Source organism: Lissotriton vulgaris, chromosome 4_1 (genome assembly GCF_964263255.1).
Source record: "Lissotriton vulgaris chromosome 4_1, aLisVul1.2, whole genome shotgun sequence".
Classification (NCBI taxonomy): Eukaryota; Metazoa; Chordata; class Amphibia; order Caudata; family Salamandridae; genus Lissotriton; species Lissotriton vulgaris.
In genome coordinates this window covers 1,863,650,949-1,863,678,062 of record NC_141691.1, presented here as the reverse complement: position 1 = coordinate 1,863,678,062, position 27,114 = coordinate 1,863,650,949, and the positions used below count along the sequence as shown (strand labels likewise).

The 27,114-nt window shown below is 39.6% G+C and overlaps 1 protein-coding gene across 1 annotated transcript in view; it reads left to right on the top strand.

The window, feature by feature from the left end:
• DERL1 (derlin 1) overlaps window positions 1–25,508 on the top strand; it is a 71,089-nt gene extending 45,581 nt beyond the window's left edge. The window contains exons 3-8 of the mRNA XM_086966169.1: window positions 4,921–4,985; window positions 5,327–5,353; window positions 6,817–6,912; window positions 17,589–17,641; window positions 21,685–21,795; window positions 23,915–25,508. Of these exons, the coding sequence (XP_086822295.1) occupies window positions 4,921–4,985; window positions 5,327–5,353; window positions 6,817–6,912; window positions 17,589–17,641; window positions 21,685–21,795; window positions 23,915–24,056 (494 nt within the window). The 3' untranslated portion in view covers window positions 24,057–25,508. The remainder of the gene's footprint in view (window positions 1–4,920; window positions 4,986–5,326; window positions 5,354–6,816; window positions 6,913–17,588; window positions 17,642–21,684; window positions 21,796–23,914) is intronic.
• Window positions 25,509–27,114: the final 1,606 nt, after the last annotated feature.

Genomic DNA, 27,114 nt, shown 5'->3' with positions numbered 1-27,114 from the left:
CACAGCGGTATTCGTACAAGCGCCTTGAGACCCTTGCGGGTGAGTAGTGCGCTATACAAGTATCAATTTACATTTTTTACATTTAATATTTGGGGTAGATCAGCTAGAAACAGGGAGAACAATAGGGGGGCGAGTACACACCCCTGCCTTAGACCGATATTTAAATCATTTTAGTGGCAATAAGCACATTTAATTATGCAAAATGCAACAGTTGGAGGGATTTCAATTAGGCTCCTTTAATTACCTATTGTCCATCCTTAGGTGTATTTACAGTTCTAGAGATTCTTACCAAATATTATTTAATATAAATACTCCATTGAACACAACACATTTTCTGGTTTTCAGAGAAACTGCAGCCTTTATGTTGCTGAAAACTATTTTTTTACCAGTTAAAGTTTACTTAGGTGGATCTTGGAAAAAATACTGTTGTGGTAAATATTTCAAATCAATTTGTTAGCTTTTGTTAGCTTTTATGGCTTCCTCCAGAGACATAGTGCAGGTGCTTCCATAGGTTGTATAATAAAATTTAAAAAACTGTTACAAGTTTAGTCGTGTCCTCTGCAGAAAACATTCATCTCGGTTTCGTTGTTATAGAGATGTTGTTTTTTACCTTTGTGCTCAGAATAACCCTTTATCAAGCGATCCTCTGGCTATTCTTTAGTGTTTCCAACCCAACAGCGTTTGTTGTGATATCCTCAAATTAAGTTTCCAGGTAATTTCAAGGGGATATTGTCACATTGGTTTCAGCCTGGAATGTTATTCAATCTTTTTTTATCCCACCCGATTCCTTGCCACATTAGTGATATAGTGTCTACACATTTGTTTTGCTTAATATTCAGTGAGATGTGTTTATATTTCTTTATATGAAATTATATGGACAGGTTTGTACTTGTCCCAGTTTGCAATGTCATGGAGTGCGGGCCCCGCAAGATCAATGGTAAAATGACTCAACCTCCACTGTTTTGGCTCAGCAGGACCTGTCTGGCCTGTGGGAACAGGGTCTGACATTTGGCAGCAAGTGTTGGAATATCGCACAAAGACCTGCTTCAAGCCACAACAGCAGATCCAGCCTTATTACCTGTAAAACCTACAAATCAGGAATGTCGCATACAGGGTGAAGGGAGTAGACCATGGCACCTTGACACTGGATAGGTTAAGGGATCTGTGTCTGGATAGAGAGTGGAGGGCTCTCAGAAGCAAGTACAGTGAAATACTTGTGAGTTTAATGAAAACCCAGTGGGAGAAACGGGAGTGAAGAATAGAAACTGAAGTAGATTCCGGGGAGGGTATATTGATTCAAACTCAGATTGGGAGTTTTGTAGAATCAAACTCTCTAAGCCCCCCAGTTCAGTTTTCTCCTGGAGACACCATGGGTTTTTCTCATAACTTATTTCTATTGTTCAGTTGGCACAGACTCAAGAAATTATCCCCTTTGAAGGGTTATGTCTAGCAGAGATCCTGAGCTTGAATGTGGCTCTCCAGTAAGTGGAGGTTGAAGAAGAAAAGGACCATGAGTTTGAGAGGAAAAAGCGAAGATTAACTTGCCTTGAACTAGATACCGAGAGGAGGGAGAAAGAGAAGAATGGGTCCATGCAGAGAACACAAGTGAGAGTGAGGTTCTGTGAATTTTGAACCTGTTTCATAAAGGTCATGGTTTAGTTACGAATTTGATAGTAGCGAACCGTAACTAGTGAGTGCGGCAAGTACGACTGTTTTCGCCATGTTAGACCGATGGATTCACTACGTATTTAGGGATTTCGTTCTGAACCCTTGGGTTCCATATTGTGTATGGCAGCCATTTTGTGGTTGCCCTCACATAGGCCGATGACTATGGCCGAACGAGTCTTTAGTACACGTACACGTTAGCTGACTTCTGAATGACCTGAGTGAACTGACCCCGTTGCCTGAAGTGGACCTTGTTAAGCCAGTTCCTTGCCCGGTAGCTGATCGAGATTAAGGATCAGAGCACAGGAGATTGTAAAGTTTGGTATGCACACACACACACCCCTTATCCTACTTCTCATCTGTTTCTGTTCCTTCTTTTATGGCCTGTTTATGGTATGGGTTGTGGTCCTTTATTATGGGTTTGTCCGGCCTGTTCGAGAAAGAATGTTGGGCTTTCCCGTGTAATTGATGGTGGTCTGGACAACTGAAAAGTGGGTTTGTCGTCATGCGATACCTTTTGCAATGTTACCTATGATTGGACAATTTGTAAATAGTGGGTGTTTGTCCGGAATGTGATTTTTTTTTTTTTAGGATAAAAGACTATGTCTCGCTCTACAAAAATTGAGCAGTCTCTGACGAACCTACTTGTGTCGTACTTCGTAGACTTCTGTTCCTGGTTGCAGCCAATAAATTAGATCTTTGACGTCACCGAGAAGTATCCTGTGTCTCTGTATTCTAAGACAGGTGAACCCGAAGACATTGGGCGTGCCCCTGGCGCCGCTGGGTTCTAAAACCCGGTTCTTCAAGAGGGAAAGACAGGTCAAGAAAAGGGAGAGAAAATGGAGTGGGATATAATAGCTTTCGAGGAAGAAAAGCTTAGGATGGCAGCTGGAAAAGCGATTTCATTTCATACTCTTATGATGTGCTCTTTCATGTTCCTAAAGAACTTGTACACATGTATGTGGAAGGACAAACTATTTTGGAATGATTTTTGAGTTTTAAGATTGCTTGTAAGGCTGTCTTTGAATGATGTGTCTAAGCCACATAATTGAAGAGTCGGTTGCCACTGGAAGAGATAGCAGTCATTGGAAAATTGCCTGTGGCTGAGCAGTTTGTGGGTTGAAGCCAGTTTATACCTGCAGTAGTTTAAAGATGGCAAGCGAGTGGATGGTGTTCTGTTTCAGACTAGGATTCACAGTGTTGCGTATCTGGAATGAGTGTGAGAGGAATGAAGGTTACAGATTTTCGTGCCTCGAACCAGCTAACGGTTCGAAAGTGGCCCATGGAGGAGTGCTATACCCCACTTGGACATACTTCTCAGATCTGACAGAGAAGGATCCAGGGAAACCTGCAGTTTTGGCTGACAAGCTTCTATCTAACAGAGTTAATAAAGGGCTGGAACAACATGGCTCGAAGTCAAAGTGTAAGAGGATCTTTCCACAGACTGGTTCCAAATCATAGGGTAAGGGCTAGAACAATTCGCAAGTTTCCAGAGGGGGACCGAAACAAAAAGGGAATTGGGTTCCTAGTCCTGAACAAAGGATGGAAAAACGGGGACAGTAAGATTCCCACTAGCCCAAAGTGATAAAACTCTTCAAGTGTCACAGGAAGGAACATTTTAAGGCCGCCTGTCAGGTGAAAGACCCTGTACCACCTATATGCGTAATAGCTAGCCATTATGCTTTGAAGCACTCATACCCAAACACAGTGGGGTTTGGGCTGGAGGCTAGAATCAATGAGAAGAAAGTTTCTGCCCCAAGGGATACAGAAGCCAATAGCTCTATTGTAGAAAGGAAGTATCTCAAGCCAGAAGAGATTCTACCAGATGCTAAAAGCTGAGGCCTATTAGCCGATGAAAAGGACATGGAGTATCCGATTGCCCAAGTTGAGTTGGAGCTCAGTGGTAGATAGGGGTGCGAGAGAAGCAAGATGCTAGATGTCTCTTGGGCAGTGATTCGATTACTCCTAGTTTAGTACCAGGGCTAAAGCCGATATAGCCTGGATTATATCTACTGTGTTGACTAGCGTACAGGCTGCAATTCAGTTTCAGGAAGAGACTTGGGCCATTTCTGATTTGAAGAAACTGGAACCAGGTACACAGCGGATCACAGCAGACTCTTGAGAGGATATCAGCCTTGGCATCCACTGTGAGAGGAAAGTGAGCTATCTGAAATGGACCAGGTGTTGAAGTTTGTATTGTATTGTATGTTGGATTTATATAGCGCTTATCACCTAGGGGTCTCTAAGCGCTTGCCTTGGGAACCCTTCCTGGCTTTTCCCTGTGAGATAGCCCCTACAGGGCATCCCCAAGGTGAAAGCCAGGCATCCCGCCGCGGGGGGCCGTTGTGGAGATTAAGCAAGCTTAATGCCCAGAGTTGCAGAGTGCGAACCCATGATTAGGTCAGGCACCGAAGCGAGAATTATCGAGTCCGTGGACATTTGCGCTCAAGACCCTGCCGCGTCGGGAATTGAACCCTGGTCCCGGGTCTGACCTCTGCTTCAGGGTCTGCCTGCTCTAACCAGTGAGCCACACTTCTTGGGTCACTGCTAAGCTGCAGGGGATGTTAGCTAGTGGGTAATCTACCCTGTATAAATTCCACAAAGCATATGTTAAGTGCCCTATACTTGTGCGACTTCAGAAGGAAGCCCAGAAACAGGTTGGCAAAGAAGTGGTCGTAAGACACTGTCTGCTCGGATAATGGCATTCTGTAAAGTTGTGTGCCGGTTACTAGCAAGAGGCTATTGTAGTAGGTTTCTTTAATTGCTGTGTAATGTAGTACTGGTCTTTTATATAAAGAGAAGAACTGTGCTGGACTTTGAACTTACTGTGCTGCTATGGGGGTGATTTTGATTATTGAGCCCCATACCCCCACACTAACCTCCCTAAGAAGCCTGTAACAGATTGCCCTTGGTATCACTCACTGAGAGTCAAGTGTAGAAAGGGTCGTCCTTGGCACAGTTTGCAGAGCCAACTTAGGGCATATCCCAGGACAGCAGTTGTAAACCGCTTTAACTTCCACAGCTGTGGCCCAGAAACTCCTTCCTGGCCTACTGAACTAGGACTAACTGATGTAATGCCGTTTCCTCTAGATCTAGAACTATTTGCACTTTTGCACAGGTGGATCTTATTGATCTTGGTGAACTCTCTGCATGGCTTATGTTTCTCCCCATGTATTTATATCAATGTTTACACTTTATTTGCTATAATAAGTTACGTTTATAACATTTTGTGAATTTTATTTTTTCACACTTTAGGTGCTTTTGATGGGAGACCCGCTGATTATTTGTTTATGCTCCTATTCAACTGGATTTGCATTGTGGTATCCTTTCTTTGAAGAGTAACAATTGCTTGATACTGTTTGAAATGGCCCCCCTAAAAATGAAAAGGTGCTGCACACGTCAAAAATAAAAATAAGTTACTAGAAACCTACATCACGAAAGTAAAACTTTCCTAGTTGTACAGCAAAAGGTAGATCTGCATTTGTAACCTCCTTTAACCAAAAAGCTGAGTTAATATTTTTTTTTTGTACATGTTGCTGTTTTTCACTTTACCTAGCTCCCAACTTTTTGTGCCATGATTTCTTTAACATAATGAAACGACTTTACCTAACTTATATTTCTGTTTGTCAAGTGAAATGTTTCTTTAACCGTGTAATAACAGATCACTGGTTTAATAATGGACATGCAGGTGAGTGGACGCATTTATGTATGTTTAAGTGTCCTTTTTGGGCAAGCAATCGTGTTTTTTAAAATTCTGTTTTACAAAAAATATTTGAATTGAAATTTTGCATTGAACACATCTATCTATCTTGTATACATCCCAATGAAACCATAGGCACAGTGGAGTAACTGCACAATTAATCAAATAGCCATCAACCTATACTTGCGGCCATCCAAATATAATGAAAAGGCAACTGCAAGACAATAAATCCGTATTCATTCTGTCACTCGTTATGAGGGTTGTCTGGGGTGGGATTGTCTTCACAGTCCCCCATGGTAATCTTTTTTTATTCTTGGTTTTATTTTAGGCTCCTCAGCTGGCCTGCCTTTTTTTTCTCCTAATAGTTTTCTTGTGTTCATTCTTTTGAGGGTAAATTTGCAGTTTGAACAGCCTGTTTCAGTGACTTCTTCCATACTCCAGCTGGTCTCCTGCTTTGTAATCTTCTCACTTGTTGAGAATGGAGGAAGCTGGTTTCATGTGGAAATTAAAATAAGAACACGTTGCTTGCCTTCAGTTTCCTAAGCCATTTCTATTAACAGAAACCTGCTGATTAGTGGTTTTAAGTGAATTCTATTACAGGGTTTTTGGTAAAATCGCACCATATGAGCTTTGTCTGGACACATTTTTTCACTTCAGCCTCGCGGATAACACATGGGGCAAATTGCCTAGGATGCAGAAGAGTCCTTTGGAAACTACTGTATAAACACATAGTTCTGCAGTTACCACAGTCTTCTGTAGGTGAAACCTTTTAATGATCTGGTAATACTGTACTCCTAAAACAAGTATCCCATAATATTGGTAATTTCGTTTGCGGTATTATCACATCACATTTTCCAGATTAGGATTTATGTAGTCACCAAGCATACATGTTCTTGTATTACAAAATCTATGATAGGTGCACTACTTACTTACATCATGGGCTGAAGGAATCAACTGATTTAATCATTGCTCTATAATATCCCAGAGCTGCTGACTCTTAATATGTATCACGTTTATATTTATTTGCAAGCTTTTAAAATGAATTACATGACATAAAAGTGCACATGAATCCTATATTTCTTTACAAAGGTTGCTAAAGTTAATCCCACAAAAACAAAAAACCTATTACATTGTATTTCACAATGTTCTGGACAAAAATACCTTGGCTACAGGTTCACAGAAGAGAGATTTACCCCTGAATTCTAAGCTAGAGAAAATCAAAGAACCAATTTGTATACCACACAATACAAACTGAATAGTGTCTGCGATAATAAATAGAATTTTATCATTCCAATCTGAAGATCTTTCTTCTCTATTTAGTGTGTTTGAAGTTTGTCATTAATAAACTCTTTAAGTGATAATATATTGATCAAACACTTGATAAAGAAAAAATCATTGCAATTGTTGAAGTTGGTTTCTCTAACTTTTCTTGGTTTTGGTTTCTTTTCCAGTTGCTAATGATTCCTCTGATCATGTCCGTGCTATACGTCTGGTCCCAGCTGAATCGGGATATGATTGTATCATTTTGGTTTGGAACAAGATTTAAGGTATGATGGATATAATGGACACGTATGTAGCTAGGTTGATAAGCAAAATGTTATGTACCGCATACCCTTGAAAACAACGTTGTGAAAAATATACACCAGTAAGCAATTTGCACCACTAAATTGATAGCAAAGGATGGCAATTTTTTTGTGATTCTCTTCTCACTTAAAAACTGAAGGGTATCTTTTTTTAGCAGAATTCACTTAAGGGGCTCAAAATCCATCCTATAATGATTTTCCTATTTCATGCCAATTTTTGGCCTCTACACTTTTGGGGCCTGTCTTTTGCCAATGGAAATGCTTTCTCCTTGTCTAAAGTTTCTGCAGGACTGAAAGTTGATTCTAGGACAGAAATCATTTCTCAGTACTAATGAGATACAATTGCTTGCCATAGGGGCTGGTTGTTTTTAGATTGCATAAATCCATTGCAGATTATTTTTCTGTTCACGTACTATCACTCCGAGGTTAGTTAACATTTTTAAAAGTTGTATTCCCAAACCATGTAAGGGTTCAGTAATGAGACTTATCTATGCTGTTGACTGTGTCCCTATACTCTTTTGCGCTTTACATATATTTTTCTTACATTTGGTCACAGGAAATAGATGGGAAGACGTCTGTACACTGCAAACTTTTTCCTTGATAGAGACTCCTCCAATTTGTAGTTGTTGATTTTTGGAAAACAATAAAGCTGTACTAGCTTTCTTGTAGAATCAAGCGGAAAACAATTCACACTTCTGAGACGAGAGCCCTGGGACCTTTCATGCTAAGTGCTTGGGTATTTGAAATTCTTAACATTAAGAGCCACTTTGTAGTCCTAAGGATGGAATGAGCATTACACTTAAAGGTCTTGTGGTGAAGGGCACCTTCCCAACGCATGTAGGTTTTTAAGAACTCAGGAGTGTGTCATCAGTGGAGCAGCACCCAAGACCTGCACACCCATAGACCAGAAAATCTTTCCATCTCTAAAAAATATTATACATGATGCATGTCACAAAGATTGATCATAGTGTCGAAGGAGTTTAGTAACATAGTAGGCATTGTGACAGCGTGGGCCAACTCAAAAATATAATGATAGTGTTAAAGAGAACATCAATAAGTACTTTAAAGAAACCATGAAATGTCAACATAGCCTTGAAACATTATAGAGACGTACAAAAAACCTTTTGACGCAGCAACGTCCTTCACCTCAAAGACACAAAAAGCATGGCTTTAAATGAAGCTTTAGAATCTGCCTCAACTAATATTATGATGAACTTAAGGGGAAATTAACCACCAATTAACCTAGGTATGAGCAATATACCATTACCTAAGATTCTCGGAGAGGATTTCATGCATCAGACTCCATTCTTGTTTTGTGCTTTACTTCGAACTGATGTGACGGATGAAGTGGGAGGTAAGACAGAGGAGGAAGAACATAGTTTAAAGGAGAATTCTATACCTGAATCCATATACATTGTGTTTGCCTGTTTGCGTTCTGCAAGGTAGCCATAAGTGAATTCTTTCCTTTACAAATGAAAGCTGTAAACAAAGAATATTGCACCTAGATAGAGTAACTTGGTATCTACCAAAGTGTGCTCACATAGTGAAATGAACCAAGAACGTATTAACAAAACCAGGAACAATTTGGTCCGTAAAGTCCCTGCCCAAGATCTGCTATTTGGTGTAGCAGGGCCTACCTCTGATTTTCTGCTCTTTTTTAACCAGTCAGACGTTTTTATGACAGCTCAGCTGTTCTGTCTACAATGTACATCTGAAGTCAGTGTGGTGACATGGAGGAGATTACAGAACTACTACTTATCACAACAGTCAGATTTGTCAGTCAGTCAGTCAAAAAACTTTATTCGGTTAATTAAAACCATAAAAGCAGTACATGATACATACAATCAGATTTTTAAAAAACAATTAAATAGGTGGAAAGAATTGATTGCTACTCCTTCTAAAAACAAAATGAAAGGGCACATTCATTATGAAAGAGGGATTTGGTAGATACAGGGAACACCTAAAAATATCAGCATATGAGAGACATTCTCGCCAGAGTTTATACAGAAAGTCAAATTTGATGATTTAGTGGTGCGGCAGCTTAGTTTTTTTAAATCTCTTACATTATACTAAATCATGCAATTGCACATCCAAGAAACAAAACATCAGATCAAGCTCTGAAATTGGTAATGCAGATACATTGGTCCTAATCTTCCAAATACTGTTGACTAAGTATCTGACTTATGTTCAAGCACAGAATACACATTTTGACATAACTACCCTATTTGGTCAACAAACGACTAACTGGTTGAAGAAGATAAAGCAAATTGCATGTTTAGTAAAAGTTCTGACAAGGCATATTAGAGAGGCAGACCAAATTACTGACTCCGTGAAACATGAAGAATCATTACTGTTGCAAGGATAAGTTCATCAACATCCACCAGCACATAGTAGTAAACCACACATCATATTTCTAGAGGATGATGGAAATTAACTTCTACCTGACGATGGTAACCATCTACAATAAATATGAACACCACACCAACTGTCACATGCCCTCACCCCCCATTTGCCAACATTCTCAGAGACTGGGAAATCTAATACTTTCAGAGAAAGGAATGCCGAATACAATAAGCGACTCTTACTCTCCCGCTCCACTATTTTGGATGAAATTAGTGGATCAATTACATTTTAATGATTTTAATTGTAAGAAATTAAATCTTAAACAACCTGTTCTGTTCCATTTAATTACGTTGTAAGAGAAATAGTTTAGATAGTGAGAGCTATTCCAGTCCAGGCCATCATTTTTCACAATAGTGGTTTCACTGATGCTTTTCATTTCCAGTTGGCAGTCACTTATCTGATAGATAATTTCAAAATGCGAATGAATCCTGCTTTGAGGTCTGCTTTATCAACTAGTCTTTGCACGTTTTATGCATTAAACAACTCGCGAGTAGTGTTACTGCAAACAAAAAGTTTTCTCGTCCACCATTCATCATCCATATTTCTGCTTTATGTATTGAAACTACTACCTGCATCGAAACTGCCTTCTTAGTACTGGAGGGAAATGGTGTAATCTCTCACCTGTATTGTACTCCCACAACATGTTCCCCTCATAATTTACTTAGTCCTGTTCATCACCGAGCATACCGGATTAAATTAACTAGAATATTAAACTTTGTGGGCGAGTATGGCTAACCAGACCTATTAAGTTCAAATGAATGTTTTGCACACTCAGTCTTTTCTATGATATTCTTTGAATATGATGAGCCTGTTTTCTTCTCTCTTTTGATACCATTCTGCCTACCTTTCAACTATACCTGCATACCTTTTGTGGGAAGCTTAATGTGATTTCCCCATTGTTTGATTAAAAATGTGTTTTTCCCTCATTTATCTGAGAAGGAAAGTCTTAATAGACTGAAAGAGACTACCTTTAGAAGGGAACCAACACAACCAATAACTTGAGAATAAATTTGAACTATTATTGGAAAAATCTTTCCTTAAAGTGCTCTGCTACAGAGAGCAAGATATCTTCCCTGAATAATGCAAGTCCCTGTGCGCACCAAAGGAATATAGAACATACGTTTGTAAATTCAAAGCCAATTGAGAAGCATCTCTTGCAATTCCCAAAACACTCCTTCCATCTCCAAACTGCTTTTTCCTCATGGAAGTAATGAGTTAAGGGGAAACCAACAGCAAATGATCACTAAAATGGGAGCTTTCACTGAATATGCTGAGGTGAAGTAATGGTCACTTCGGTATCTACAATTAAATCCTGATGTTCCTCTGCTGTTGTGACTAGCAACTGTCATTTTACAGTTAGAACGGAGGCATATATCATTCTTAGCTTAAAGCATATAACCGTAATCAAATGCATGTTCTATTGGCTTATTATGGGGAAAAAATATAATTGCTTACAAATCATTTGATCTAAGAATATCCTTCTGCAGCCATAGCTCAGAAAGCTCTCTAGATGAATCAGACACGTTTTAAGATTTTCACTCCTTATGTTATGATCAATGGATGTCACAATCTGGAGTTAGATCAAACAAATAGATGGAGGACTTGCACAGCGGTAATTCAAATTCTAATCAACAGTAAGCTTTTGTAGCGTGCGAGCAGGGTTGGACGCTGTTTGTGCCTCCCAGCGAGACTATAAACTAATACAAAGCTCCTCCCTTTGGAAGGAGACACCCTGTTGCACAGCTTTGTAATTCAGACAGATAAGTCTTTCCGATTAATCATCAAAATTAATTCCACCTCATATTGGGGTTCCAAAAGTATTTAATTTTTCATCAAAGTTTCCACAAAACACAAAGTTCTGGTTGTGTATCCAACATCAACATAATCCAGGATCATTCCTTCCCCAATGCATTTCGGGCTAATTAGGAAGCCCTTCCTCAGGGGACAACTCTACAAAAAAAGGAACAAATCAACATATCACTGTGTGTGTCAAAGATAGTTGCTATACACACATCATTTCACATCACTAAATTTATGACATTCACTTCATGTCAATCAGAAAGTGCCAAGATGTTTATGTAAACGCTGAAGAGCCATGCGTGTGTTATAAATTTCACATCCTATTCCTCGGTCACCCGGTGAACTGGTGCGTCCTTGAAAATATATCCAGCAAATAAACGTGAAAACGCGTGTTAAAATAACCACATGCCCCGATCACCGAATAGTGTAACAGAAAAGGTCCAGGCTTTCTAAAAGGCATTAACGTGAGCTGCATACTCACGGACTGTTTCAAAGAGCTGTGACGCTGTCTCTGCAACAGAACAGCATGTGTTACCATTAAAACATCCAGCTCGTGTGTGCAACTAGTAGCGCGGTCTCCTGGAAGGAGTACTTACTTGGTGATAAAGCTGAAGGCGCGCAAAGCCGTCACTATATCGGGAACCCCAGTGGTGTTCTCACTCGGTGATGTTTTTACCGGCTTGTGATTGCATGCAAAAAGTAAAAACGGACAACAAAACGGGCTCAAACAAAAGCGCGTCGGCCATATTGAGTGAGGCGTTTAAAGTGCAAATAAAGCATATGGGTGTGAAGAGCATGGTAACATCAAATAGAATACAGGTACATTCATGCGAAATGAAATGAACTGGAAACTTGAAATCCACAGTTGCTGCACATTTTGTTGAACAAAAACACTCTGTAGCCCAACTCAAATATGTCATACTTGAACAAATCACCCCCACTCACAATAACAAACAGACATTGCTCAAAAGAGAAATTTTTTGGATTCGCTATATGGCATCGATGCAGCCACACGGTCTGAATGATCGGATGGAGTTTTTGTGTTACTTGTAACTTATAATGTTCACTTTTACATGCATTTCATTTCGCATGAATGTACCTGTATTCTATTTGATGTTACCATGCTCTTCACTTCCAGGAGACCGCGCTACTAGTTGCACACACGAGCTGGATGTTTTAATGGTAACACGTGCTGTTCTGTTGCAGAGACAGCGTCACAGCTCTTTGAAACAGTCCGTGAGTATGCAGCTCACGTTAACGCCTTTTAGAAAGCCTGGACCTTTTCTGTTACACTAATCGGTGATCGGGGCATGTGGTTATTTTAACACGCGTTTTCACGTTTATTTGCTGGATATATTTTCAAGGACGCACCAGTTCACCGGGTGACCGAGGAATAGGATGTGAAATTTATAACACACGCATGGCTCTTCAGCGTTTACATAAACATCTTGGCACTTTCTGATTGACATGAAGTGAATGTCATAAATTTAGTGATGTGAAATGATGTGTGTATAGCAACTATCTTTGACACACACAGTGATATGTTGATTTGTTCCTTTTTTTGTAGAGTTGTCCCCTGAGGAAGGGCTTCCTAATTAGCCCGAAATGCATTGGGGAAGGAATGATACTGGATTATGTTGATGTTGGATACACAACCAGAACTTTGTGTTTTGTGGAAACTTTGATGAAAAATTAAATACTTTTGGAACCCCAATATGAGGTGGAATTAATTTTGATGATTAATCGGAAAGACTTATCTGTCTGAATTACAAAGCTGTGCAACAGGGTGTCTCCTTCCAAAGGGAGGAGCTTTGTATTAGTTGACAATCTGGAGTTAGTCATTTTTCCGAAGGGAATGACCAGATGAGAAGACATTGCACATTTTTGAATCATAAACATTTTGGAAAAAAACCTCGTTTTGGGTGATTAGAAAACTGTAGCTGTTTTAAAGTTCTTTCTGTTTTTAATACTTTTAAAAGCCAAGACACAAAGCCATGAAGGAGAACATGTCTGCTAGTTGCTTTCAGAGCACAACCTGCAGAAACAAAAATAAACGAGCATGGTAGGTTTTAGAAACAATTGTAACTTTGTTGTTTAGCCAGAAGCAGTATGACATTCCACGGTCTTCAATGCAAAATATACACAACCAAGTGGATTCATTCTGGATGTGTACTGATGAAACTGTTGATCAGAAACCATTGCAACTATGATCAGATTTCACTTCTGCATTGTCAGGTTGTTTAACAAGACCTTGATATTTGATGAAAAGGAATCAGTATTTATAGTGAAAAACTATTGAGGTCAACTAACCCTAACCGATTTGCAGATGCAAGTTATTTCAAAATCCAAACATAGTTTGAGGAATCCCAAAGCCCTAACGAAAGATCTCCATGGCCCAGAACCTCCATGTTGTTGCAGGTTGTGTGTCTTGCCAGGAAGAATAGTTCCAAAAGAGGTGGATTTCATCCAGATGGTGTGACCCCCACTAATTATAGCTCCTGTCTGCATTCTTAAACTTAAATTTGTTATTAATGATGAAAATGTATAGTTCACTATTTGCAACAGGTATTGAAGGGACATATCCTTTGCTAGTGCTCTTAGTTCCAGTCTTTGAGGAACAGACCCTCAAACCTTTAAAATCTAATAATACTACTTCACAAATTTTCCAAAGTTGTCATCTAGGTAACATCCTGCTGGTAAGTGGGGCACCCTGGTAAGAAAGTCCATATGAATAATAATGATATGGCCTTGGTGGAAATGCCTTTTTTTTAAAGTATTTATCCTACTTTGTGCCATATGTCGCAGAGGCTTTTTCTCTAGCCAAAAGATAAATTGTCCATCCAATGAAAGATACGACAAATCTTTTCTGAAAATTCAAGCCAGCAGAGGATCCTACCACCAGCTGAAGTAAAACAGCTGCTGTTCATTGTGGACTCTCCCATCCCACTCCACCCCCGCTGCTTCAGTCTTAAACGTACTTACTGAGATCCAGATTCTAAATGGTTAGCATCTAAGAGTAACATGAGGGATAACACAAAATAGCTTTCTTGTTTCAGGTGACCCAGCTACAATTTTTTTTTTTAATGAGTGTCCAGATCAAATGTAATCTGTACCGGGGATATCTGAAAAAATGGGCAATTTTTAATAGATAATGTAAAAGCCTCAGCATCACATCCTGGATAGAAGACACTGGCATTACGACAGTCTGGCAAGTAGACCGATTGAAATGTGAGATTGAGACAAAGCCCCTCTAAATTCTAATTTGATGATCTTCACCTTCAACTGCAAAAGAATACCATGACTGAGTTTCCACCAGGATATTCAAAACAAGACCTTCAAATGATCACACATTCCAGTTGCTAGAGAAGTTCAAACGCGAACATTACAGATTTACATGATTCCACAGCATTGCTTAATCCTGTAACCTAACCAAAACATGTGGTCTAATTGGATCGTCGTATGCATGTCCCCAAAATAACAGCAAAGTCTTGGAGAGAATTGTAGATGCTGCAGAGCTGAAGAGAGATTGCAAGGCAGACACCGGGTATTGTCAACACCAATCTTCCAAGATTAAGTGGAGAGGCTCCCTGTGTAGTGAAGAAATCACAGAACAGTGACCATCTTTTTGAAATCAAAGTATGCCAGCCAATCTTGTTGAATTAGGGATCCCAGAAAAGGCATAGTTCTGCTTTTAGATAAGGATACAGTACATTTTTGGAGCTCTATAAATGTATTACAGGGTGTGATCTCTTGTTCTTCATTTGCCCAAGAATAATGTTTCTGAGAACCCTCAGAGATTAAGAAATTGTGTACCCTCATTTCCAGAAACGTTTCTTCAAATCCTCTCAATCACATCTGAGTCTACCTTTAATGATTTTTAGTGTGCAGTCTAACTCTGTACCTAAACCATAAAAAATTATTAGAATTCTGACATCTAATGTGATTAATTGCAAATTGGCTTGCAAATGTGTAGTCTCTGCCTAGGGAGGTAAAAATGAGGAGCGTTAAATTGAAGCAGTGACTTTTTCCCCAACCTTGTTTCGCATGGTTGTAAAATCCTAGACCTTTTAAGAAAGAGATTGCTTTTTTATCACTGTCATAGGTTGATCTTTCAGGGATCTACAAGACGCAGCAGGTAAAGAGACCTTTCCAATTCCTGCCTTTGGAAACATTCCATATTCCAAGAAAATTCCAATATAATTGAGCTTGTTCAGTTACTTACTCTATTATGAACTGGTTACTAAAAAAGGAACCATTGCCTTCTGAAATCAGTATATTTTATAGACCTCAGTTTCCTCCAATTTGCAGTTTTAAAAGAAGATGCTTTCTCTACACATTAAACAAATTGCAGTATTTATGCTGTGCAAAATACAGCAGTGTGGTACAATACAGTACAATGATGTCACAGTACCTCTACTCCCTCTGGAATGCCACCAAGCCAAACCTCCTACGCTAAGTCCAAATATTCTGTTAGTGGACCTAATCTTAATCATTACCCTTTTGTAAAAAGAACACAATAAGTTAGCATCTGTAAAAGGAATTTGGAAAAACCTATATGAAATATAGTGTGCCTTTTTCATTTACTATTTAGAGTCCAGATCAGGCTTATACCTGCCCCATTGAGTTCCTAATGACATTGGGAACTGTGTGCATGGCAGAAGACTGCTTATGTATAGCAATTCTTTGAGATCTTGAAAAATGAGTTGGACTACTCCCTTGTGATCCCTCTCCTTACAATCCATGCTAATGCAGATAGATACCAACAAACCAATGTTGAGGAACGGCAAGCAAAAGTTTGAAAACCAGTACCGTGATGAACAAACCTCTCCATGGCATTAGGAAAACAACAGTTTAAAACTTTGATAATCTACTGTTCCTCCCCATCTGGTGGTCCTGCTCTGTGATTCAAACATACTGGAAAGAAATTCTGGGGCATATTGAAGAGGTCTTGGGATAACCCCTCCCAGCAGACTTGTGGCCATCCTGGAGCTAGGCATGAAACCTCACGAACTGGAGGACATGACACACACCAACTCGGCACTGATGCAACATATGACAAACCACTCCTTGCACTATACTGAAAATGATCAGAACCCCCTCTCAATGGTATCCTGGTTTTACAACCTTTGTCAGATCCCGGTGATTGTACACATATCCCATCAGCTTTCACTAAGAAAAGAGATTCACCAACGTATGGCAATCTTTGATAGCTGGATACCCAGAGTTCCCCACCCACCAGAAGCATATCTGCTGCTTTTCTCCCCCCCCCCCCCCCCCCCCCCCGCCCTTTACACCTGGGACTATTGTAGTTAGCTTTGTTGTACGGACATGCACCACGACATTGAATACTCACCAGCTCGACACCGAGGTGGGATCGAACTTTTCTCATTTCTGAAATTATTGGTTATGCTCACCCGACCAAAATCAACCCCACTGTAATATTGCTTCCTAAATAATGCTATATTGTATTATGTCTATGAATGCTGATTGTCGCTGTTTAATATTTTTCAAAACCAAATCTATCAAAAAAAGTTCATATTTACCTGCATTATGTTTAAAATAGTGAGTGGCAGTACTTAATGCAGACTATGTACTTGGGAGTGGGAAGACAAAAGAGTATGTGTGGGCATGTTTAACTTAGGCAGGCAAGGGCATGTACCAGAGTCCATAAGGTTGGCATCCTCATGAATACATACTGATCTGCTCTGTACACAGGCCAGAATGCGGCTTACGCTTAGTGCAGCATTTCCCCACTCTGCTCAAAGTAGTTTAGTGCTTGCACTTGTCATAACAGTGGAGAGTTGCAGTTTGAACATTAGGGGAGAAATAAAGTGGAGTGCACATAATCACAGAAAACCACTATAACCATATAAACTTCAGAAACCTTAAGTTAAATAGAAGATACAAAATGTGAGTAATGTATTCAAATCATAGCAAGAAACAAAGCAAATGTGTGCCTATATAGTCATGCGCTCACTTACTGAAGCAAAAAATGTCTTGTTTGTTGCACTGGAAAATGTCTTTCTTTTGTTTTCTTGTTGTGTTGATGCTTCGAATTTTTTTATGAGAAAACTATTTCTGGTCTTGTCATAATATTATTCACAGTGAATTTTAATGTGATAGTTTTAGGAGTATTCTGCAGAAGGAACTCCGGAGTCTCCAGTGTCTGTTTGGCACAAACTGTTTGCCAAATGGGGATTTCGCCACCTGTTCTATAAAAAAAAAAATAACCGTTTAGGGCAAAAGATGTTGTGAATGCCATTCGTTAGGAGAAATGTACATTCTCTGTTTTCGGACAGAGTAGCCTCCCCTTTTACTGAAATGCTTTTGTAACTGAAATAGATTACAGAAAATTAATAAATGCTATGATATAACCTGACTCATTAAGGGTAGTTCAATTATGTTCGTTCATTGGGTATCTTGTATGTTTCCACTAGGCCTGTTATCTACCCTGGGTCATTCTTGGATTCAACTATGTCATTGGTGGATCGTAAGTATTTGTAGAGCTCTGTTTGACTCAAATATGAAAGTACTCTAACCAGTTTCTGCCCACCTACTTTCAAACAGACAATCACCTCAGTTTTGTAACATTAGTATTTTCAAAAGACCATTTTTCTTATGAATATGTAATAATAATGTTTGTTTGTGAATCTGAGAGAGAATTCACCTTCTTCTCAGGATCTGTGTTCGGTGGTAATAAGTGGACAGTCCTGTGGGATAACTATCTTCACCTACTTAATCTGCAGTTCATTTATTCATTTTATTAGATTAATTTGTTATTCAAATTCATTTGTAATTGGCTTATAGACAGTGTATTTGTCCATCACAGGAATGTCACAAATGAATGCAACAATCAACCCTTATCTGGCATTTGTCATTGCACTGTGTTTAATACTACAAGGTTTTTCTAAATATATCAACTTCACATTTCTGTCAACACGTGAGATAAGAGGAGGAAGGAAAAATCCTCCTACTCATAAAAAATATTTTTGAACTTAAAGGCTGTGGAGTGTCTCCCACTCCTGCTGTGAATACATTGGCCGCGTTTTCAAAGCTGGAGTTGAAGAAATCTTTACTTTCCATCTAGAACTTGTGTTGCGGTCAATAAGGAACATAAACAAATGTTAACTTTCTATAAGACCTCTACCACATACTTATTAATTGTACCTATTGTTTTCCAATTTTCAGAGTCTGGATTTGAGACTTGGAAAACCCCAATTTTTAAAGGGACAACAAATTAATTCTCCTATAACATGGGAGCACTATCTTGCTACTATTGGCACCTAATCCAATTTCCATTAAAGTAGTCCTCCTGTACACAAATCATCTAGTTTCTTTTTTTAATGATGGCTTTCTTTTCTGCCCTTTTTCATGCAGCCTTTGTTTTGCATTGTGTTTTATTCTAGTTATCATTTTTGAATTATTGTGGAGGTATATAGCTTCAAAATCTGTAAAGCCCTAATCATGTACATTTCAAATGTAGGTACTCCTAGGACAGTTAATGCAATATGCTCCAGTTGTAATATTTGTGCCAAGGTTACCACTTTGCAGTTAGCAGTCTCCATCAATACCGTTGTATGCACAGCTTATGATACTAGTAGTTTCAGGATATTAACTACCCCTTTTCATGGTCTTTCGTAAGTGCCATAGATCATGTTTGATTTCTAAATTTTTTGACTGAGAACTTACTTTAGTATCAAAACATAATCGCCTCTTTAGCTGGAGTGCTCTATTGCACTTACTGATGTACAAGCTCCTATGTATTTTCAACGCTTTAAATGTTACAGGACTCTCTTTTCAAAAACCTGTATAAATCTGTCTCGTAAGATGACCTTTCGAGTATTGTTGTTGAGATGGAAGGATTGCTCCCCGTCAAATGGACTTTTTGGGGGAATTTTTCCTTCTAACCAGAGACTGCAGAGATGTGAAGCTACAGTTCACAATAGCATCTAATTCCATAAAAAATAATAATGATAACACGTATATGCAAGAATCCTATTCTTGTGATTTTTTTTTCTGACTTGGCTTTTGAGGGCAGAGCAATAGAAGTTTTATAGGGGAGATCAATTTTCGTTGTATTGCCCTTCCTCCTTCATTATCCATTATTGTGGAGGTTTGATGTTCTAGTATCTTGTAAATCCCAGGGGGGATATGCTTACATTAGTGCATAACCATGTATAGAAATACAAATCCAACATTTAGTATTGTAAATGATTGCATTTTGATTGATCATCAGGAGCAATGATCACTAAACACATCTACTTTCAATATTTGTAACTTCTTTGTTATGTTAGTTAGAACAACATACCATTTTTATTTGTCGCCATGCCACCTCAGACAGAGCCAGACATATACACATGAGCTTTGGCCCTGCTGCAGTAGGAACCGTCCAGCTCAAACTGTCAGGCCAAATACCCTCTGACCCGGAACCCAAGCCACCCTGACTGGTTTCGGACAAGTTGACCAGCTGGGTATAACTGGAGCACACTGGAACAGTAAACGTGGGACCTGGGTCTGGGCATATCTGTCACACCTAGAGCGTTGCATTAAGGACAACAACAAAAAATATCTACCATAGGTCTCAAGTTCTAGATTTTTTAACTTGCTACAATATTACACAACTGATTGCAGTATACCTTGCACAATGGATGTCCTCTCTTTTTAGGTCTCAGCTAGCGTGGCTGTGCACATGCGCAGCTCGCTCGTCGAGATTTAATGATTTAGAATAACTTTCTGTAAAAGGCTTTTAGCCTCGTCCCTCTTTTCCATTGCCCGGCCTCACCGTTTATGCTAAATGGTGGCCAGCCATTGGAAAATAGTTTTTGGTGACATAGACTTTTCTCTTTTTGAGAAGGCCCACTTGGACGGGCTCGTCTGCCTTCCATGCGTCATGAAAGCTTTCTTATCTTTATGGGGCCATGTGCTTAAACACATGGCCTCATAAAGACAAGAGATCAAGGCTTCTTTCTCTCATGTCTTAAGAAGGGGGTGACATTCGCGTATTTTCCCCTTTTTTTAATACGTACATACAGACAAATATTTTTAGTGCAGTGTCATCGCTTCCAAAATTAAGTCAATTTAATATTTCACTCAAAAAAGCAGAACAAATACAAGCGTGGCAAAGAAGAGCTGTTCGTGTGTGTCCTTTCATTTTGCTTTAATCCAGCTCGCAAGCATCAATACAAAGATGACACAATAGGTATTTTCTCTTTTTACATCCGATGCTGGCGTTCAAACTATGAAAGGCTGAAAGCCATTTCTTTTATAACGCCATGCGCGTTGGGCACAGTTTTGTGCCATTTTATTTGCACTCTCTGTGCACTACGGAGATGGTATGAACACACTGCCTGGGCTGTTTTTAGCTCCCATTCCAGCACTGATAGCCCCCGCTGAACATCAGCGCCCGGCAGCCTCGGGGTTTGGAAGTGTGGCGCACTTCATCTCAGACTGACAGTCATTCCTATATTAAAAAAATACGCGGCAAGAGCCAGCGCGTCTGCTCTTGACTGTCACCGGGCCGTACATGGCTTGTCATGGACATACTAGCCGAATTCCTTGGCAGGCCGGGTGTTTGGTTCAGTCCAGCAATTCATTTTAGTTGCTGGACTGTCTGGGGCAAACCAGACCATCGTATTTAGGGCTTCACTGCCTTTACGTCTTGTTCTAACGTGCGCCCGAGCGTTTCTTGGCACAGTATAACAGATGTTTATTGCACCACCATCACTAATTGCTAGTGTGTGCCTACATTGGCTAAATAATACAATCATGCCATGATCTATCCCTCCCAAACCACCATTAGAGTGCCTGAAAGAGTCCGGTTTGAAAACAAACTTGGTGCTGTTTTAGCACTTCCAAATCCCCTGTGTAGCTGCAGGAATTTACCGAAGCATCTCTGCTGTGAAAAGTCATTACGGGGTCCTTAAAGCAGTGGTTAACTTGTAAAAGACTACGTGCTGGGGCCCAAATGTTTACACTTCACAAGCGTTGGGGATTACACATAGCAAAGATCGCTCGTCTTGATTTTGCCTCATGGTTCCATCCACCATCCGAAACTCCCCGTCCCTTTATTTCGCTCTTATACAGTCTTTTTCCTCCCTGTTTTCTGACTTAGTCATTTATCTTCCTCCTTCTTTCCCCCTTTTGTGTTTTCTTTGCTCTTGCTCAGGGTCGAAGTTGGATGAGCAAAAACAAGTGCCGGTCCAGAAAAAACAAGCATGAAAATGCAATAGGTCTCGGCTTTAAGTTAAAGACATTTGATTTGCTATTGGTATTGTTTAGCAAAACAAATGGCTTTAACTTAATAAAAGGCGAGACCTATTGCATTTTAATGCTTGTTCTTACATATTTCTAATGGTTTGATTATGCACTCATAAAGGTGTATGACAAAAATCTTTTTGTAAGAAGTGGAGATTGTCAAATGATTGATATTTGCCTTGCTTGTTGTTGAATTCGTTACCTATGTGTGGTGTACAAAAATACATTTTAAAATATTTCTTGCAAAATGCAATGTTATTATTTGTTTATCTCTTGCAGCATAATCAATGAACTAATAGGAAACCTAGTTGGACATCTCTACTTCTTTTTAATGTTCAAATATCCAATGGATTTAGGAGGAAGAAGTTTCCTGTCCACCCCGCAATTTCTGTGAGTTTAACTATATTTATTTGTATTCTATAGTATTCTTTTAAACAAGAAGTCCAGGCTTCCTCTCTTCTTATTAATTATAAAAACTTGCTGAACAAGAGTCAACCGGTAGGGATTTTATCAAGAACTTTAAAAGTGCTTCTGTTCTGGTATTTTGGTTCATGCACTAGCTATTGCATTGCTACCATATAGAGAGTAACAGTGTCTATTTAGACTTTGCTTGAGAGTGGTGTAAGAACAATAAAGTAGAATTCTTAAATAATTAGTGAGCCCAGCTATAAAAGTGAAATTTACATACTGATTGTTGTGTGAAATAAATATTAAACGGAAGCATAGCAAAACAGTCCAACATTAGATCAGTGAAGCTGAAAAAAGAAATACCGCAATACAAAATGTTTCTGTATTATGGAGCAGTGTTTATTTTTCAAATATATTCTGTTTTACTGTTTTTGCTTAACCCGTTAACCGCGGCGGTAATTCCGCCGCGGTGCGGGCGTTTCCGATCGCGGGTGGAATGCCGTCGGCCACTGGGGAGGTAGCGTTGCCGTCGGCCATTGGTTAAGGGGTTAATTCTGCTTAAATGTGCATACACAAAAATGTAAAGAAAATTAAAATTATGTAAAAAAGCACTTGGAAGAATTTCAGACAGTAATCTGTGGATGGGGGGTTGGAGAACATCAATCGAAAAAAGGTAGAATAGAGTAGTATTGTAGGTTCCCCTAATTTATTTTTAATCCGTTGCGTGCTCATGACGGCTCCACGCCGTCATGAGCCACAGGCGGCGTGTGCTCATGACTGCGTGGAGCCATCATGCCGCTCCGCCCACGCAGCACTAATTCCCCGACTGTGCAGGCGTATTAATGAGTGGGCGTTGTCATGAACCACGCCGTCATGAGCACATGCCACCCTTGACTCATGACGGCGTGGAGCCGTCATGAGCGCCGAAGCGCCGCGCTCACCCCCTAGCCCCCCGCGCAGTGGCGGAATTTGCAGGGAAGGGGTTAAAAGGCACAGACACTGACGTTTATTTCTATTATCCTAAAACAGATAACATAGTGAATATCACCAACATTGATATTTCTAGCACAACCAATTTGTAATTTTCCAAGTTCAGATTTGGATGAAACCTCTTTCATGATGGTAAAGGTAAAAAAAAATGTGTTGACCTTGCTTAAGTTGTAAGTTGATGGAAATTGTTACAATTTAAAGCATTACGTTTAGATTAATATCTCCCCTGTACAACACACATTTGGTATGACAAGATTTTTGAACATTTCCCCGTTGGCGAACTGGTGTTTGTGTCCGCTTTGCGCACCAGGGGGGAACTTTGGTATTACAGACGGGGCAGCAGACGTTCGTGCGGCCCCTTCTGTAATACCAATAGTGCATATAAAGCGCCAGCACTATCTTCAGAGGTTGTTCCCTCCTTTGCATGGGGGTGTGCCCAATGCAAATGAAGGAATCCCTTTGCCTATTACAGACGTGGGCGCAGTGGCAAAGAACCTCTTAGGAGGTGTACTGACAGTGAGCCATCTAAAAATGGGGTGCACTTTTAGTGCACCCTAGGCAGCCCTCTGAAGTTGGGAAAAAGGGTTACAAAGGACTCCCCAGACATCCCCTTGCGGGTGGATGCAGTCCACTCACCGCACTCGCCAGCAAGAGGATCTCTATTCCCTCCGCAAAGTGCATACGGGTTGCTGCCTGCACTGTGAAAACACGGAGCGGCTTCAAAGCAGCCGCTCGTTTTTCACATGAATGCGCTGCCCCCAGGGCAGAACTTTCATCATAATATGACACATTTTCCTTCATTGCGCTGCGCGCACATTATAAAAAGTTGTGCCCAGCGCAATGAAGGAAAATGCCCTGCATGTATAATATGGCCCTCCGTGCAGCACGTTTAGATGTGTCCATGCTTGTTGTAAAACCTCACACATTAACCTCACACATTATCTGTTTTAATAATAATACTGATATGCCTCTTGGATAAGTTGCTGCTTATATGGTATTACAAGTGAAAGCGTTAGTTCACATTAAATATTAGTCCATGTTCATGAATTTTAAATTTAAAGATGTGCGTCAAAATTGTTTCTAATGCTCCACACATTTTTTATGCTTCCAGGTATCGATGGCTTCCTAGTAGAAGAGGAGGAGTATCTGGATTTGGTGTTCCACCAGCTAGTATGCGTCGGGCTCCAGAAGATCAAGGAGCAGCAGGCGGAAGGCATGCCTGGGGTCAAGGATTCCGGCTAGGTGAACAATGACCCACTCTTAGCACTTTTCACAAAAAACAATGCTGTTGCACATAGAACTCTGGCACATAATATTTTGAGGACCGTACTTTCTAGCGCTATTGGATTTAACCCCTGAAGAATACTTTCTGATGTAAGGCAAAGTAAACATTTTAACGGAGGTAAACCCCCTTCAAAATAGTGAGCAATGCTCTACACAGCCCTTACATCTTAACATATCTTCAAAATGTTCTTTTGGGAGCATCTTTCAATTTGCGTTTGATATGAGTTTTTTTTTCTTTATCGCTGATCCAAATTCAGGACTCCTTAATGAATGGGTTCCTCTATTTTTTGCGGCCTGGCCTCTATCAATGGAGCATATAATAGTCATCTTGTTTGTGAAATATTTTGAATCAAAAGCTGATTTTTAGAATTACCCAGAATATTTTTTGAGTTCAATATGCCTCTTTTGTAAACCTTTTTACATGCAAGCCAGATTTCAAAATTGCATTTCCTTGATATTTCGTTTTCTTGGTAGGCTCTTGACTTCTACAGTCTTCCTTTCGCGCTTAAGGAAGAAAAAGCATTGATGCCTTCCTAGGGAAAATAAATACTTTGATTTTGGTAACATGGACAACTCATTCAAAATATGTCTCTAGCCCAAGTCATTTCGGAATGTTTTCCAAAAGTCAAATTTCCTTGATGCGCTGCGGTCAGATGAAATAGCTGAAATATAATTTTTTTTCAAGTATGAAAGGTGGAAACTTAGTACGGTGTTTGATAAATGACTAGATGACTGCATCAGGGAACAAGAAGGTAACCACACTTAACCTGTATATAATCCTGTTTTATCTGTTCATATACATTGGGCAAAAATCCAATTAAAATCTTCTTTTCAAATGATAATTGGGGTAATCCTTTTATATGTATTTTGAGAAATATGTTTATATGGCCTTTGTTCCATTTCCTCAAAGTAAGGTGATTGTGATCCCACATAGTTTATGTATTTCAAAAAAATGGTTGATCTGTTACCCAGAATATGAATGCATAGAGTGTTGCATGTTCTTGAAGGAGACTGAAGTGTCCTCTTTCAATGATTTAACAGTTCAGTAATTTTTTTTACCCTGATCTAGTCCTACTTTATCATTAGCACAGGTAGAGTGAGAATTTATACAGGACTGCACTGTGAGCAGAATTGCTTCAAGACATTTTCCTTATTAACGGAAGGTTCATTGCGATGGTGTAATAAAATACAGGTGCTCGGCTTTTGTCTGAAGAGAAGGTTAAGTTGGCGATTATCTTGGGCAGTACATTTGAAAGTGTGTCCATAGTTATTGGCCCTGCATTTCAAAGTGTTTCTTCCTTCGATGAAGCACACTATGAGCAGCCAGGGTGCCGAATTTACGTGATTTGTAAATTTGATCAGATACTCTTGTGTTGTACAAATGTTGCATAATAATTGCATTAATAAAGCCTACAAATCCGCTTATGATTTTGGAACACTTAATGCATGTTAGTAGGGGTTCCACGCCTCTCTGACATGGATAATCCCTCATGAAGGAAGGATGTGACGAAGAAGAGCAGGATTGTGTAATCAAATTTACTGTTTAGTAAGAAGTGCATTATATAGCAGAGTTCACATACCAAATTTTTATTTGAAGTGGAACAAATGTAATATATTATTTTGTATGTACCATGATTAGCAAATCAGATTTTAAAATAAGTCCTGCTTTGATTCATTCAAAGCATTGCAAAGGTAAGTTCTTTTTATTTGCGCTAGTTTTATACGTATTTTTACTTAAAGCGAAAAGGCATTTTGGCGTTTCTTCATTAGAGAAAATGTTTGAAAGTGCTTCAGAAGGTGGAGGCGGGGTGAACAGCTCCCGATACCAATCTCCTTTGTTTCGTAACTTAAGACACTCAGTCACAATAGTTCAAATCGTCTTACATAGCCTTGCTATCTTTAACAGGTTGCGAACTGGAAGATATTAAAACGATCCACTCATAATTTAGTTTGTGGATTAGAAGGGTGAAAGAAGGCTGGAGGCTGGTGAGCACTGGAGATGCTTGTGGCATAACTCAGTGGCAGAAAAGAAGTTGTGGCCGAAGTCTCTCGCTGATATAAGTGGGTAACCCCCAGGCTGCACGGGAGAGGTTCTGGTGCTGCCAATGCTCCAGATCTTAGACTAGCAAACCGCCTTTCACGGAAGCCTGAGAGACACCACTGAGCATACAGATCAGTTATATTATGTTACGTAGATTTATAAAGCACAATATTTACCCAAGGGTATCTTGGCACTAATAGAAGGCAAAGTAACAGAACTGGCTCAGAGATTACTAGTTGAAAAGCCAGGTCTTGAGGATCATTCTAAAAGCCAGAAAAGAAGGTGCAGATCTAATGTGGAGAGGAAGGGAGTTCCAGAGCTTAGACGCTCCTACTTGGAAACAACTACCTCCCCATCTAGTTTTTTAATCTGGATGGAGTAACAGAGTGTGAACCCAAATATCTGAGGTTCCTCTTCGGAATATACCATGAAATTGAGTTTCTCAAAAATTCTGGACCAATGCCATGCAGGACATTAGAAGTGAGACAGAGTGTTTTTTAAATTTAATGCAGTTTCTGACCGTCAACCAGTGTAGTTCTTTTATGGGGGAAGACTCGGACTGATATTTTGGCAAATTTAGCAGGACTCTGGCTGCTAAGTTCTGCAACACCTGTAATTTGTTTAAATGCTGTTTCTGCAAGTTGGAGTATAGGCCATTACAGTAATCAATTCTCGATAAAATGAGTGATGGATGACTATTTTCCTTGCACTGACTGGAATAAAGGGCAGAATCTTTCTGATGATTTTTTAGCATATTATAGGAGGTGGATATGATAATATTAACTTGTTTATTTAAGATTAACGTCAAGAATCACACCTAAGCTTTTGAGCTCAAAGTGGGGAGTGGGCCCATTTCTCATGGCCAGTAGTCAGTAGTACAAAAACAGGGGTCGTTTCCAAAGAGCATCACTTCTGTCTTTTTTGAGTTAACTTAAGGTAATGCCTGTCCACCCAGATACAGATTTCTTTCATATAGCAGTAATTCA